General features: G+C 49.0%; 1 protein-coding gene across 1 annotated transcript in view; it reads right to left on the bottom strand.

Annotated features, from left to right (window-relative positions):
- Window positions 1–1,105: 1,105 nt before the first annotated feature.
- The window catches only part of SPMAP2 (sperm microtubule associated protein 2), a 34,830-nt gene continuing 19,642 nt past the window's right edge, over window positions 1,106–16,293 (bottom strand). The window contains exons 4-8 of the mRNA XM_088478532.1: window positions 14,832–14,878; window positions 11,518–11,584; window positions 11,231–11,357; window positions 10,936–11,113; window positions 1,106–1,353 (exon numbers count right to left, since the gene is read on the bottom strand). Of these exons, the coding sequence (XP_088334658.1) occupies window positions 1,106–1,353; window positions 10,936–11,113; window positions 11,231–11,357; window positions 11,518–11,584; window positions 14,832–14,878 (667 nt within the window). The remainder of the gene's footprint in view (window positions 1,354–10,935; window positions 11,114–11,230; window positions 11,358–11,517; window positions 11,585–14,831; window positions 14,879–16,293) is intronic.

The following is a 16,293-nucleotide window of genomic DNA, read 5'->3' as shown; positions in this document are numbered from 1 at the left end:
GGAGCCTGTCTCACCACCAATTCACTGTAATTCACTCCCCACTACACTAAACTTCAGTGTCCATTGATTCTCCTACCTGCATCACTGTGTCTTCTCTTGCTGCTGCTGGCTGAATTCCTATCTCTACACACTGCAGTGCACTTCCTGGTCACATGAATCTCTCCTACCTGCAAAACTGTGTCTAGCTCTGATCTCCACACATTGCAGTGCACTTCCTGGTCACATGACACATCCAAGGTGTCCATCAGTGCTCAAAGCACCCTCCCATAGTCAGAGGCATGCCTCTATTAGCTCTCTTTCTGTGCAGCTTACTGTCCGTGGTGTGTCCCCGCCCCCAGCTCTGAAAGCAGTGTCTGACTATACAGAGCTCTTGCTGCTTCATCTCTCATCTCCCTGCAGTCCCGGGGAGCTCCACAAAGATGGTTAACTATAGAAATGATTACATCTTTGTATTTTTCTAATAATTTTTATATCAAATCTCTGCCTCCCCTGACTGCACATCCCTGGTGGGAATAGTAACCTGTGGCCAGATACTACAGTGGAGACAAAATAACAGCACTGTCATGGCCTGGAATCGCACTTCCGCCCTCACACCACTTCATGTCCGGTACATTCACTGAAGGGGATCTATACACAACCGTATAGTTAGGCACAATTCTGTAGGCTTTTCATATACCTCTGTATTACACCTAGGTTTTGCTTAACTCTAAGCAGCTATTCAAGCAGAAAATGCAGTCTGCTGTATTGCGTCACACTGCTTTCATCCATGTGGGTGGGCACTTCATTTGCAACTTTTTTATGCCCAATAAACTTTTAGAACTAAAAGCACATAATGGACTTTTATTGGAAAGCAAATAATATATCATGGTCTGAATTATAGATAATGATTCTACTGTAATGGATGATACTTAGCCTTGAACTAATTTGACATCAGCTGTAACCTCCGCCTGGTTCTCAATGTTCTGAGAGGCACAGGAGCAGTAAAATATTTTTTTTGCCATTCACTGACCAAAAATGAGCCAAAATCATAGTTGTTTTTTTTTAATTGATATCAATTTTAAATATAATTTATTCTTCTATTATGATGCAGTGGTAAAAATACTATTCAAGACTTTCTTATGATGTGCCTGCGAGCAGGAGGTATACACAGCTCAACAATACGAGGTGATGCATAGGCACTCTTAGCAGCAGGGGAGATCCTGTATGGGTCATACCCTTCAAAGATAGCTTTGCGAGTTTTAGGTTTTGCAAGCTGGAAGACTCTGTCTGATGCTTGGATGTGGAGAGCAGATGCAGGAACATTCCGCAGGACTGGGAGGTCGTGCTGGTACTTAGGGTGCTCCATCTTAGGCACTGAAACAAATATAATAAAATTTTTTAGTTTGCAATCTGTTACTTGTTTGCTTATCTGTACTAGTGTGAATGCTGTCTTGGAGCCTCATGTAGAGTTGGATATAAGTCCTTCCTTTACGTTAAGTATGCATTTCCATACTGCGCATGCACATTAAGGATAGCGGCATTGAACATCACTGGCCGCTTCATCTGGATTTATAACAATGATTTCCACTACAACTTCACCTATTCTCGGTGTATGATGGACATCTAACCCAGATATCAACAGCTCTAACACACAAACGGTAAGCGAATATTAACAGTCTCTGATTCATCTGTACTTATCTTACCTTCAGAGTTCCGTTGCATCTGATTATTACTGGTAATAGCATCTTAAGTACTGACATCGTATGCGATGAGATCCAGCTGGGTGCCAGCATCAGCAAATGCGTACACACTTGCCGATGCAGGTAGCGACAGAGTGATGGCGGGGGGGGGGGAGCAGGGGCCATGCTGCATTCAGCAGCATGGCATTGTTAGCTATATCCTCAGATCATTCTGCATGTACAAAAGATCTGAGGATGCAACGACCGATCCGCGAGAGTGAGCTTCGGTATCGTGATAGTGGGTACACACTACATGATTTGAATGAGTTGTCATTCCGATGCATCAGAATCGGCCAAATTGCTCAAGATATTGTCTAGTATGTACCAGTGTCATAACTAGGGTATTTAAAGTCCAGGGCAAGATGAAATATGGAGCCCCCTCCATGTGCGTGCGCTGGAAAAGTGGGCGTGGCCACATGCCACAAGGGGGGGGGTTACTGCAAAATGGGGACGTGTCACCATGACACACCACTGGTTCTCATCACTCTGGGAACATTCCTTTCCATTCCATATGCACCTTAACGCCCCCAGTAGCAGTGCCCCACTGTAGTAGTGCCCCATGTTGTAGTGCCCCTTTATACAGTGCCCCCAGGAGTTCTCCTTATACAGTGCCCCCAGTAGTGGTCCCCCCTATGCAGTGCCCCTTATACAGTGCCCCCAGTAGTGGTCCCCTCTATGCTGTCCCCCCTATACAGTGCCCCCAGTAGTGGTCCCCCCTATGCAGTGCCCCCAGTAGTGGTTTCCCCTATGCAGTGCCCACAGTAGTGTCCCTTATGCAGTGCCCCCAGTAGTGCCCCTTATACAGTAGTGGTCCCCTCTATGCAGTGCTCCCAGAAGTGCCCCTTATACAGTGCTCTCAGTAGAGGTTCCTCCTATGCAGTGCCCCTTATACAGTAGTGGTCCCCTCTATGCAGTGCTCCCAGAAGTGCCCCTTATAGAGTGCTCCCAGTAGCTACCCCCCCAGGAGTTCCCCTTATACAGTGCCCACAGTAGTGCCCCTTATACAGTGCCCCCAGTAGAGGTTCCTCCTATGCAGTGCCCACAGTAGTGGTCCCCCTTATGCAGTGCCCCAGGAGTGCCCCTTAATCAGTGCCCCCAGTAGTGGTCCCCCTATGCAGTGCCCCCAGTAGTGCCCCCAGTAGTGCCCCCTATAAAGTAGTGGTCCCCTCTATGCAGTGCCCCCAGTAGTGCCCCTTATACAGTGCTCCCAATAGTGGCCCCCCTATGCAGTGCCCCCAGTAGTGGTCCCCACAATGCCATGCCCTTATATAGTGCCCCCAGCAGTAGTCCCCCCCATGCAGTGCCCCCAGTAGTGGTCCCCCTTATGCAGGCCCCGAGCACTGATCCCCCCTATCCAGTGTCCCTTATACAGTGCTCCCTGTAGTGGTCCTCCCTATTTAGTGCCCCCAGTAGTGGTCCCCCCAGTGCTGTGCCCCTAGTAGTAAGCCCCTTATATAGTGCCCCCAGCAGTAGTCCCCCCCATGCAGTGCCTCCAGTAGTGGTCCTCCTTATGCAGGCCCCCAGCAGTGATACCCCCTATCCAGTGCCCCCTCTAGTGGTCCTCCTTTTTATGAGTGCCCCCATTAGTGGCCCCCCCAGTGCAGTGCCTCTTGTGCCCCTAGTAGTAAGCCCCTTATATAGTGCCCCCAGCAGTAGCCCCCCCCATGCAGTGCCCCCCAGTAGTGGTCCCCCTTATGCAGGCCCCCAGTAGTGATCCCCCCTTATCCAGTGCACTTATACAGTGCCCCCTGTAGTGGTCCTCTCTATTTAGTGTCCCCAGTAGAGGTTCCCCCTCCCGATGCAGTGCCCCCAGTAGTAGCCCCCCCAGTTGTAGTCCCCAGTAGTGCCCCACCCCCAGTAGCGGTCCCCCCCCAGTAATGGTGTCCCCAGTAGTAGCCTCCCCCCCCTGTAGTGCAGACACACAAGTTTAAAAAAAATACACTTACCTGAATGCACGCTCTGGCTCCAGCCACTACTCCCGCCGCCGCCCCACGTCAGTCCTCCCGGGCTGGTGCGCTCTGCATTATGGGAGAGACATCATGACGTCTCTCCCATTACCCACTACAGGAGCCGGAAGGCAGAGCTCATGAGTGAGCTCCAGCCCGGCTCTTGCAGTGGGCGCTGCTGCAGTCATTGAGAGTCTGCCTGACTCTCATTGGCTGTTGGTTTACACACACATTGCCGTAGCGCAGAAGTAATGTGTGTGCAGCAGTAGCAACCAATGAGAGTCTGTCTGACTCTCATTTGCTGCTGGTAAACACAAACATCGATGGCGCGCTGGCAGCAATATGTGTGTTAAACTGCACAGCCTGAGCCCACCCTCCTCCTGGCGCTATTGGGTAATCGCTCAGAGGGAGGGAAGGGGCTCGGCTGTGCAGCACAGGACCGGCGCTAGGCGCAGGGAAGCATAGCGCCGGTCCTGTGTAAATGTGTAGCGCTGACCACACGCGCTGCGGTTGGCGCTACACTGCCTAACCCGGACGGGCTGGACCGGTGCCGGGGGGCGCCGCCTGTCCTACGGCGCCCAGGGCACGTGCCCTGCCCTAGTTTCACCACTGTTTATCCTTATTTATATGCTCTGATTATCTCCAAGTTATTTATGGATATTTGGGGGAGGTAGATATTTAGCAGGGGATGCAGTTATCAGTGGCGTAACTGGGGTATTTGGAGCCCAGGGCAAATTTGAAAAGGGAGCTCCCACCCCCCACCCCCCCGATGTGCGCGCGGCAACAAAAATGGGCGTGGTCACTTAAAAATGGGGCGTGTCAACATGACACACCCCTTTATTTTCACGCTGAACATTCCTATCCATATGCACCTTAACCCCAGTAGTACCCCTTATACAGTACCCCCAGTATGCAGTTGTGGTTCCTCTTATGCAGGCCCATATTAGTGCCCCTTATACAGTATCCCCAGTAGTGGTCCCCCTTATACAGCCCCCAATTAGTTCCCCTTACTCAGTACCCCCAGTAGTGGCCCCCCCAAATGCAGTGCCCCATGTAGTGTTCCCCCTTATGCAGTGCCCCCAGTAGCAGTCCCCACAATGCAGTGCGCCCAGTAGCGGTATCCCCTTATGCAGTGCCCTTTATATAGTGCCCCCAGCAGTAGTCCCCCCCTATGCAGTGCCCTTTATATAGTGCCCCCAGCAGTAGTCCCCCCCATGCAGTTTTCCCAGTAGTGGTCCCCCTTATGCAGGCACCCAGTAGTGATCCCCCCCCTATCCAGTGCCCCCTGTAGTGGCCCTTCCTATTATTGCCCCCAGTAGTGGTTCCCCCAGTGCAGTGCCTCTAGTAGTAGGCCCCTTTTATAATGCCCCCAGTGGTAGTTCCCCCCCCAAGTAGTAGTCCCCAGTAGAGGTTCCCCCTCCCGATTAAGTGCCCCCAGTAGTACCCCCCAGTAGAGGTCCTCCCAATAATGGTGCCCCCAGTAATAGCCACCCCTCCCCCATTGTGCCCCCACCCCCAGTAGAGGTTCCCCCAGTAGTAGCCACCCCCCCTCCCACGTTGTGCCCCCCAGTAGTGCAGGCAGGTTTAAAAAATATATATATAAAAATATACTTACCTGAATCCACGCTGCTGCTGCACCGGTACGCGACACCGCTCCCGCCGCCACCGCCCGCCAGTCCTCCCGGGCTGGCGTGCTCAGCATTATGGGAGAGACGTCATGATGTCATGACGTCTGTCCCATTACCCACTGCAGGAGCCGGACGGGTGCTGCAGCAGTCAATGAGAGTCTGTCTGACTCTCATTGGCTGCTGTTTAACACACACATCGCCGCCAGAGCTGGAGGCGATGCGTGTGTTATGCACAGCCTGAGCCCGCCTCCTAGTGCTATCGGGCAAGCGTTCAGGGGGAGGGAACGGGCTCAGCTGTGCAGCACAGGACCGGATCTGGAAGCCTAGCGCCGGTCCTGTGTAAATGTGTAGCGCTGACCGCACTCACTGCGGTCGGCGCTACACTGGTGGCTAACTAGGGCGGGCCGGACCGTGGCCGGCGGTGGGCCCCCCCCCCCCCCCCCCCCGCTGCCGGTCCCACGCGCCCTGCCCTAGTTACGCCACTGGCAGTTATTATACCAACACGCGGCATCCCGACTGAAGAAATCCCGGTGCCGGTCCTCTAGCCGGGTAGTGGCATTGTGGGATATTGACAGCAGGCGACATCCTGACGCCGGAATCCCGACAGCCAGGATGCCGAATGTAAGTATAGCGGGGCTGGTTCGGACTTAGCCGTGGGGGGGAGGATTAGGTTCAGGCATCACGGGGGGGGGGGGGGGGGATTAGAGCTAGGCTAGGGGAGAGGGAGGTTAGGGTTGGGCACCCCCATGAGGGGGGTAGGGTTAGGCACCACAGGGGGTGGTTAGGTTTAGACACCAAGGGTAGAGGGTTAGTGTTAGGATGTACAGATAGAGGGTTAGAGTTCAGGGGACAATGGAGGGAGTATACTTACCCAAGCCTTGTCGGGATCCTGAGCATCAAGATGCCGCTGTTGGTATATTGACAGCAGGCATCCTGACTACCGGGATTTCATACCCAGGGCCAGATTAACAATGGGGCGGATGGAGCTACATAAAAATAGGCCCATTGTCATGACAACATGATGTTGTCTGGCCATCTGCTCTCCACACGGTCAGCCATAAATCATAAGTCATAGAAATACAATTTTATTTACCTCACAAAATTAAGCATTTTTTTTCTTTTACATATTAACGGAGACATTGGGGCTAAGAGTATAGTTGGCGTACACACCCACATGGCACTGACCCCACCCTCACAGCACTGGTCACGCCTCCTTTGCTTCTCATAATAGGCCCTTGGTCATTTTCAGCTCCAGGCCCATGTGGCCCTCAATCCGGCCCTGTTCATACCCATTCCTTTAGCAATGTTTAGTGCACAGTGTTTTATGAATTATGAAATATAAATGTTATTATGACATGTCTTTTTTTTTTATTGAAATATAATTTAATTACAATTTTGTATACTTTAATATTTGAAGTGTTTACTATCACAGTTGTCCATTTAGGATTTGCGCAGCATGTCTTTTCTTTTTGTTATACATAATATCCCTGGCTGCTTTCACTGCTGAAGAACTTTAAAACACGGCGCTTATGCACAGGGCCAGACAGCAGATAGCATTCAAGTCCTTAATTTAAACAATAAACATGAGCCTGACATGCAAGCTTTTGCACAGGGGGGATGTAATTGCCAATCATGTACATTACAGTGTATAAAGGTGCATACACACGGTCAGATATGTCAGATGAACGATTGAACGATTTGCAAAGATTGAATTATTTTTTACTGCATTAAAATGAATGGAAATTGTCCAAAACTGACTGCAGACACATCAGATATTGTTATCTGACAAACGGGAACACGCATCGTTCATCGTTGCACACATGTCAGATTTTTCTTTCAGATATGAACGATTTTTAAAATCGTTATCGTTCAGATCTGAAGAAAAATCTGACCGTGTGTATGCACCATAAGTCACACTGCCGAGTTAATCCCATCATACTAAGCAAAGGGGTCAGAGAAGCATGTGCTGAGCTCTGATTGGAGGAGCAAATAATATGCAATTCTGCTTCCTGGAGATCAACAGCTGTGCAGCATGCATGGGACTAATCTTCTGAACATCAACCACTGCCAGCACTGACAGGAATCTGACAAGTTTTGCCTTTTCAAGAAAAATTGTATGTAGACAATAAATATTATATATCTGAGACCACTGCATGGTGGCTGTACTGTTTTCCTATCTGATCATGGAGAGGATGCTTCCTCTGACTACCCATCACTTTTCTCCTTTTTGTATTGAGATACTGGCATCACACACATGGCAGATTCTCCACCCAGAACTTCACGCCCACTTTCCACCTTTTTGCCTGCAGTGCTGTGACACTCCCATAGTCTGAGTGTACCCTCATTGTTGTGTCTTCTTTCAACTCTACGGTACACCACCACTTTACCAACTCTAGTTAATCCTGATGAAAGATGGGAGCAGGGGCGTAGTGAGGGTGGAGCTCACGCTCCAGGCGCCAGAACCTGTTGGGGGCGCCAGCATGGGCCGTTTCCCTGCCACGATCGCATCCCTTCTCTGCTCCTCTGACAGGCTGGTCTATCTTCCTGGCCGGCCCCGCCCGTATTGTGTATGAGGTGGACTATAGTGAGGGATCCCGCTGTAATGTCGGCAGTCTGTAACCGCCGACATCACATGTGGTTTCTGCGCCCCAGAAAGCCTCGAAATTGGCATTCTGAAGGCGCAATTTTCAGCACTGCAAAAGTAATTAGAGAGAAAATGAAGTTCCTTTCTCTAAGCATTGGATCGCCAGCCGAAGGCACTCAGAGTGTGCTGATGTGTAATTATCAGCCCCTCTGAGTGCTGCTTCTTGCTCAGCGGGGACTGACTGATCGGACCCCTCTGAGCTACCTTTCACACTCTCTGCTGTCTATATATGGGATGGGAGGTGGAGCAAGGGGGGATGGAGGAGGAAGGGGGCACATTGGAGAATCTGTAATCAATGTAGGCAGCTATGGTCACTGGGGTGGGGGAAAACTTATATTACTGGGGAATACAGGAATAAGCCACAGGGGTGGGAACATATTACAGTGGGTCAATTATTAAAAGGAATTCTATAAAATAAAAATTCTAAAGGATTGAGGGATAATGAAGAAAAGGCATTCTAGAGACACACCCACAGAGTGGCGCCAGACACCCACTGGGGGGTGGGTGGCGTGACATGCACTTGCTCCGGGTGCTGTGGCTCCATGCTACGCATCTAGTTGGGAGGTATGGTCAAGAGCAGTAAGAGCGTATTCACCTTTATTTTTAGGTGGCGTATCTAATGAAAGTGTGCTAGGACTGAACAGTAGACAATGAAAACTGTGACAATCAACAGCACTGCTTAGCTCCTGTTGATGTGTCTTGACTTACTAGCTCTTCGTGCTGAAATCATTAATTTTGCGCTATATTGTATGAAGAGGCTTACTCAATTGATATTTTCATTTGGACTACAGCAACAAAGAAGATTCTCATTAGATTTGTAAATATGATTGTATTTCATTTTATTTTACAGTGAAACTCCTCTTCCGTATCTATCTATATATCTATCTATCCATCCAGGGGCGTCTTAAGAGAGGAGGGGGTCCGTGTGTACTCCCCGTGCGGGGCCCCCTCCTCTCTCCCCGGTGGCCGGCAGTCGACTGACGCGGCTGGCCAGCCACCGGAGCATTAGTAGACTCTGGGCACTAGAGTGTGCCCGGAGCCTACTGCACATGTGCAGAAGACCGGAAAAATGGCCGCGGCGGCCATTTTCCGGTGTTCTGAGCAGCGCTGACACCTGACATGGGACCACGGACAGGTAAGTTTAAAATAATATGGGTGCAGGATGTGCGGTGCGGGGCCCCCCTGGACTCAGGGGCCCGTGTGCCCCGCACACACTGCACCCATTATAGATACGCCACTGTATCTATCTATGGCTAATGCTGCTCCACACCTCTATGGGGGGAATTCCGGTGTGTTGCGCGCCGGCAGCCACTAGATGGCGCCCTACGGAGCAATTCAATTGTTCCATTCAGGGGCGCACAGCCACCGGCGCTGACATTTCTAATCGCAGTCCCCTGAGCTGGCAAGCAGAAATGAATGAAATTTGACCCGTTTGAGCGCTCAATGTCCTGTTATTTTGAAGGGCTGCTAACTAGTTTATTAAGAATTTTTCAGAAAATGTTCTCTCATGCATATATGATGTCTCTTTATAGTATTATATTGTGTACAAAAAGTGTAATGCAACTTTAGCATTTAGTGCTAATACTTTCAAGCTACAACTCTACACTATTGTTATGTTATTATAGGGTATAAGTATACACACTTGTATGCCCAGTGTACACCTGCTACTGTGTTAGAGCTGGTGCAGGACACATGTTCCTATTTTCCTATGTACGCTCACGTTGAAACATGTCCACTTCTGAATGGGCACCTTAGTGTTCTAGATATGCTAAGCACTATAATACATATTTATTATCATTGTAACCATTTTTATAGAATTAAAGAGGCTGTACACTTTTGTACAATCCTTTTTTCCTTTGTCTGTCATGTCCCTCATGTAGGGAATAAGGCCTGTCCCATTTACCTGCTGCTGTTGTACTCGTATATGCAAAAGCAGCTGCTGACTTCATCCATGCAGTCCTATTCTGTATAGCTAAGTTAGATTAATTAAACTTTTCTGCACAGTGGCTGCTCTAATATATACAGTGTGGCCCAGTTTACTGCAGTTATTTTCCTGGGTGTATTGTTTGAGGAAAAGCTCTCTCCCTCCCCCCACACATACCACTTTTAATAACCCCTTTCACATTGCATAAATAACCTGGGATATTGCCAGGTTGACCCGGGTCGAGGTGCTGTGTAAAGGCACCACCAAACGAATTACTGGGTCGAGCAAGCTGGCATTTCAACCCTGCAATCGAGTAGGGTTGAGCACGGGAACAAGCCGGGTTGATGTGCAGTGTGAACAGGCCCTACCCGGGTTATCCAACCTGGGACTCAGCAAACAATGCTGATTGGATGTTCCTGGGTCTCACTTGATGATGTCAGCAGCCAGACACAGACAGCACACTGCAGACAACAGCAGAGGCAGCATTCTGGCAGCCTGGATAGGGTTAATACCACTACTGTCATTACAGTGATGGCTAATCGGAGTGATGAAGAAGTGAACTGTACACTATGCTGTCAGAATTTGCATCATGCTCTCACTGGCTGAATCAAATAACAGTAAAGTACAAACACTCATGAACTTAGAGCTACACTGTGGTAATCCATCAGCCATGATTCCTGCAATGCTATGAGCAGTCCCCACCCCTCCCTTGTGTTCCCTTTTGTGATCTTATCTTTGTAAACCTGAAAAAGTAAAATTTTAATGACATCCATAGGGTTTTACAGGGCTGACCAGGGTTCAGTGTGAACTGGGACAACCCGGGAATAACCCTGGTCGAAGGTGCAGTGTGAAAGGAATCTGACCTGGGTCGCAGCCAGGTTGGACCCGTGTTCAAATTCGAGGGTCAGAGCCAGGTTTGCGATGTGAAAGTGGTATGAGGTCCAACACACAGATAGGAGATTGTCCAAGAGCAGGCTTCCCCGTTTATTATTCACAAATAATGCAGTCAATGGGTAATTTGGCACACAATTCAACAGCAGCACACACAGCCACTTCTATATATTAATGCAATTACCTGCTAAGGTCTCTGTTCTAGATGAGGAAACAACAGCTTTTTCAGACCTGGAGCACCCATCGCTATCCTCCTGTTGGCTGGTTGGTGTGCCTGGCAGAGAGAGGACACTACGGTTCTTAGGCTTGGCTAGCTGAACAGTACGCAGGCTAGCAGAGGCTTTCTTGGTTGCTTCAGTCACCTGTAGAAAATTCGGACACACTTAAGGATTTGTGTAATATGAGAGAGAGAGAGATTTCATACCTCCAATTATTGGCAATACAAAAGTGTTTTCTTTAAGATGACCGGACACACTCACTATGCTGTATACAGGTCGGTCCTCCATCCATTCCTGGCTAATGCTTTTTGCTTGCGCCAGTTTCTCCAATCGGGGGGATGGGACAGCCACCAAGGCACTGGACTTTATAGGCCAGATGGGAGAGGGCCTATAATAAGATAATAAAATCAAAACCTTTCTGTCAGTACTTGCTTATGTTGAAATTATACCGTTATATTGTTATTCATGGGCAGTTTATAAAAACTTTGTTTGCTCTGGAACACAAAGTGCTGACATTACACCTGTAACAATTGTTATCATGTAGTCACCTGTCTTCCTTATACATCCTGCATATGGTTTTATGCTCTGCCAACTCCCTTTGCCTTTCAGTCAGACCTGTTAAAGGGAAGTCCCATATAGAGATTTCAAATGTTTATTTCCATAAAAATCACATATTTACAGTTCAGCCCTCCCATCAGTTTTATAAACACATCTGTTAGGCTTCTTCTTATCAATGTAAATTGATTTTTATGCAGACTTTAGTATAGCCTAAAATGGGCACGCGCGCACATACATACATATGCACATACATACATATGCACATACATACATACATATATCTTATCTGTGTACTAAACAACAGAATCTGCTGTTTGGTCAAGTTAGATATATCTATTCGTTCAGGCTCAGGTCAAGCAACCGGATGACGGTTGGCCATAAAAGTGCATTCGTGCATGACAAGACAATAATATATGGACGATTTTTAAAGGCCTAGGAAGTATCTGTGTTGTCAGCTACCATATGTTAATTGCTTTGGACACCCTGACACAGTCCAGACACTGAACCCGGGAGAGCAGCGCACACCTAAAATTAGCATATTGGTAAGGGCAGGGGTGTAGCGAGGATGGTTCCAGTGGAGCATCTGCTCCGGCCAGAGCGCTGGAGATCAGCCATCCCATGAAGGGCAGAGCACCTGCTGAGCTGAGCGTGAAACACATAAAGAGATTAGTGCCTCCAGATAGGGGGCATGGTGTGGAAGGAGCGGCGCTTGTGTCTCCGCCCACACCGTGCCCCCAGTATGGATGCACTGATATCTTTATGTGCTTCAGTCTCAGCTCATCAGCAGATGATGAGTCGAATGGCTCCGGAGCTCTGCAACAGTAAGGAGAGGGGAAGGAGATCTGATTAAGGGGGAATATCTGTGTGTGTGAAGGGAGGGGAGCTTTGTTAAGTGGAAAAGTTGTGTGTGTATGAGTGTGTGCGGTGGTTGGTCTGTGTGAGGAGGGGAGATCTTTGTGATGAGGAGAACTGTGTGTGAAGGGGGGATCTGAGTGAGGAGAATATCTGAGTGAGGAGGGAGCGCTGTATGTGTGAGGGGGGAGAGCTGTGGGGGGGTCTAAATGAGGGGGGATCATTGTGTGTTTGAGGGGAGGAGATATGTGTGAAAAGGGAAAGGATCTGAGTGAGTGGGGAGAGCTGTGTGAGAAATGTATACATTGTATATATTTATATACATTAGTATGGAGCCCCAAGGCAGTATTTTGCATAGGGCCCTGTGGATCTTAATCCAGCTCTGGAACTGAACAGAAGGGAGGAAGGATGGAGCCACAGGCAGTAACAAAGAGGGAGGAGGAGGCGGTGCCCTTCCATCATCACCCCCGGCTTCTCCTCTTTTGCACTTCTGAGGTGGGTCCCACCTACCACCCTGGCCCTGACGTCCGCCGGTCCGGTTTGCACGGAGGAGAGAACTTGGTTTCTGTGTCCCTGCTGCTGATGGGAGGCCTGAGCTAGGTGCTGCTGCTGAGAGTCTGGGTCGTGGCATCCGTGACTGGGAGAAGCCTGAGCGGTGAGTCTGGTGAGGTCACACCTGACTGCTCTGACACTAAATGCCAATAAGGGGCACTACTGTGGTATAATGTGTAAATGGGACACTACTGTGGCATAACTTAAATAAGGGACACTATTGTTAGGTATAATGTGAATAAGGGGCACTACTGTGGCATAATAAGAACTGTGGGGATTACTGTGTAGCATAATGTTAAAAAATAGCCAAATCTGTGGCATAACACAAATTAATGGGCACTGTGTGGCATAACGTGCATTGTGGCCATTATTTTGTAACGAAATGTTAATAAAGGGTACTAAAGTGGGGTAACATGAATAAAAGACACTACTGTGTGGCGTAATGTGAATAAGGGGCACTATTATATGGCATTACGTGAATTGTGGGCACTGCTGTGTGGTTTATTTTTAATTGGTGGAATTACTTTAGTGGGTTGGAATATATCTAGCCCTCCATGTCCCAGTTTGATACTGTCCCTAATGTTTATTTTTAAATCCCTTTAATTTGCCCCTACATGCTGGAAATGCCCCCTACCTGGCACGCTTGGGGGGTTGGGGCGCGGTAGCACACACATGATCTGGGCACCATGGCTACACGCTACACCCCTGCGTAAGGGAGGGTGTCCAGGTAGATGTAAGTTGAAAATCCTCCCTTACAGCGAATAAGCAGTCCAACCACATAGCAGGAATAACACAACTGGGAAGAACACTGTGGGAATGATACAGCATTGAATGCAAGTCGGCCATAATTGCTTCCGCATTTTGTGCATGAAACTAAGGGTCTGATTCAGAGCCTCTCGCTAAATGCGGTCGCTCGCTCCCAGCGTATGCAAATCCAGCGCACACCCACCAAGCTAGGCAATCGTACGGTAAGGTATTAGCAACCCCACTATGTCTTGGCAAGCAATCACTTTGTGTATGCAGACGCCCACCAGCTATTCATAAGACACCCACTTGCGCACATCATCTCCTGGAAGAGCAGGAAAACATTGGTACATCGAGCACCATCGGATGTGCTCGCAGTGCTTGAGGTTGACTACACCTGGCTGCAAGCACTGTGATCACTTCAGTGTGAAATACAACCAGGTGACGTGTACTATGATGCTGTCTGTTAATTATGCATGTCTATGAAACGGCATTGAAACAGTCAGACACGCCTGCTTTCATACCTACACTCCCCCGTTTCTAGGGGCCTGCCCCTGTTACCACCCACAAACGGCCTCTCCTGTCACTCATTCAACTGGGCTGTCTATGCTGGGCGAGCGAGCACTTCCCGATCTGTCGCAGTGTTTTGCGCACGCAGATTGTGATGCATACGCATGCGCAGAATGCAAATATCGGCCAGCTACGAGCGATCGCATCCTAGTGAGCAGGTCTGAATCAGCTCCTAAATGTTTATATTCACCCAAATACAGAGGTGTATACATTCCCATCCGTACGCTTAGTTTCATAGCCATCTTCATTATCAGTACGCAGTGCATCAGCCTTATCCTTGGTGCAAAATATAAGTCTGAAAACAGGTGCAATTATGCATTTGCATGACTTTGCATAGCTCGCTATTCTGTTGATATGCCCCCACTGAGAGTATGTAGAAATGTCCCTATTACCATCCAATTAGGCTCTTTAAGCTGCAAGTGGAGATGTGACTGACTCATACTTTCTCTGGGGCATGTGCAGTGCAAAAACGCACAAGATATATTAGCAACACCAACTTGTGTTCAACTCTGCATTGACCCCTAGTTGTTTCTAGCTGAATCATGCATTAAATGAGAGTATTACTGAAAAGAAGCCTGATACTTACTACAAACATGAATTATGTTTGTCTTGTCCTGCCAGTATACAGATGGCCTGGAATAAAAAAAAAAAGTACAATTATTTCTCATGTAAGTTTTAGTCATATTATACTTGAAGAATTTTAGAAATTAAGGGCCTGATTCAGACCCACTCGCAAGCGGCTGTCCGCTCGCAAGTGGGTCGATGGTGTGCACTGAGCATGCGCACGACGGAGGGAGCTCCGTCGTGCGCATGCGCCAGACGCGACGAGCGAAGGAAAGTCCTTCGCTCGTTGTGTCTGATCAAAGGGGGCGTGCTGTCGATGTTGATTGACAGCACGCCCCCTTTGGTGGGCGTGCCGGGGGCGTGCCTCCCTGACGGGGGCGTTCCCACGGGAACGCCTCCCGTCAGAAGCCGGCCTACTGACATCACTAGTGATGTCAGTGGGAGTGATTTTGGCTCTGATAGAGCCAAAATCACTCCGGAGCTTGCGGTTGAAAACCTCAACCGCAGGCTCCGGCTCGCAGTTTCGATGGTCGCGATGGTCAAGACCATCGCGGCCATCAAACTGCACGCTCGTATAGCCTGTGGGTGGTGACCCACAGCTATACGAGCGTCCAGGAGGACGCTCCATTTTCATGGAGGGCGGCCCTCATTCAGAGCGTGCGCTCTGCTCAGAGCGTACGGCTCTGAATGAGGGCCTAAGTTTCCTGCCAAGATGAGTTGCAAGGGCTTATGGAGAAACATGTATATATTCCCCATGATGCCGCCATCTTCTCGTGGGACCAAAAACAAGGAGGAGCATGGAGAGTGAGCACCAGGAACATCAGGTAAGCCACAGCTGTAGTAGGACTGAACAGAATTTCCAATGGAGGCCAGTCACATGTCCTGCTGATCATCAGGGCTGTCTCTTTCAGACAAATAGAGGCAATTCACCTACCCTGCTCTTTTAGAAGCTCCATGGACCAAAGTGGTGCCTGGGGACTTTACAGTACCATAATACTATGGTGAAAGATGGGTACACATCAAAGTGAGTCAATAATTACTTTACAGCATAAAAGGGGTATCACATGACATTCTGTTGCTCTTTTCATTCCTGCTTTCATTCAACTCAAAACTCACCATGCACCCACCCACCCCCTCTGCTTCCCTTCCCAGGGCACTGCCTGTCACTAGTAACTCGGCAGATGATGGGCAGAATGAGGCAACTTGCTGGCTACTCAGCTTTCTGAGGTGACCACCAACTGGCTGGTTAAAGTTATGTATGTGATGGGCCTCTTAGGCATGGCGTTACAATTAGGCAGCTTCATGCAGGTGCCTAGGGTACTGGACATTTGGGGGCACCACTGAGGCTGGGACTTATTTATACATTTTTTTTCTTTTTAACAGATAACTGGGATGGGCTGTCCGGTTCGATTGGGGATGTCACTTGCCATAATTGAGCAATGACAGGCAGAGGTAGCACAGTGAACATCTGTCTTGTAGTAGTG

The sequence above is a fragment of the Taudactylus pleione genome, unplaced genomic scaffold (assembly GCF_031769625.1).
Source record: "Taudactylus pleione unplaced genomic scaffold, aTauple2 ptg000214l, whole genome shotgun sequence".
Taxonomy (NCBI): domain Eukaryota; kingdom Metazoa; phylum Chordata; class Amphibia; order Anura; family Myobatrachidae; genus Taudactylus; species Taudactylus pleione.
This window is presented reverse-complemented; position numbering and strand designations above follow the sequence as displayed.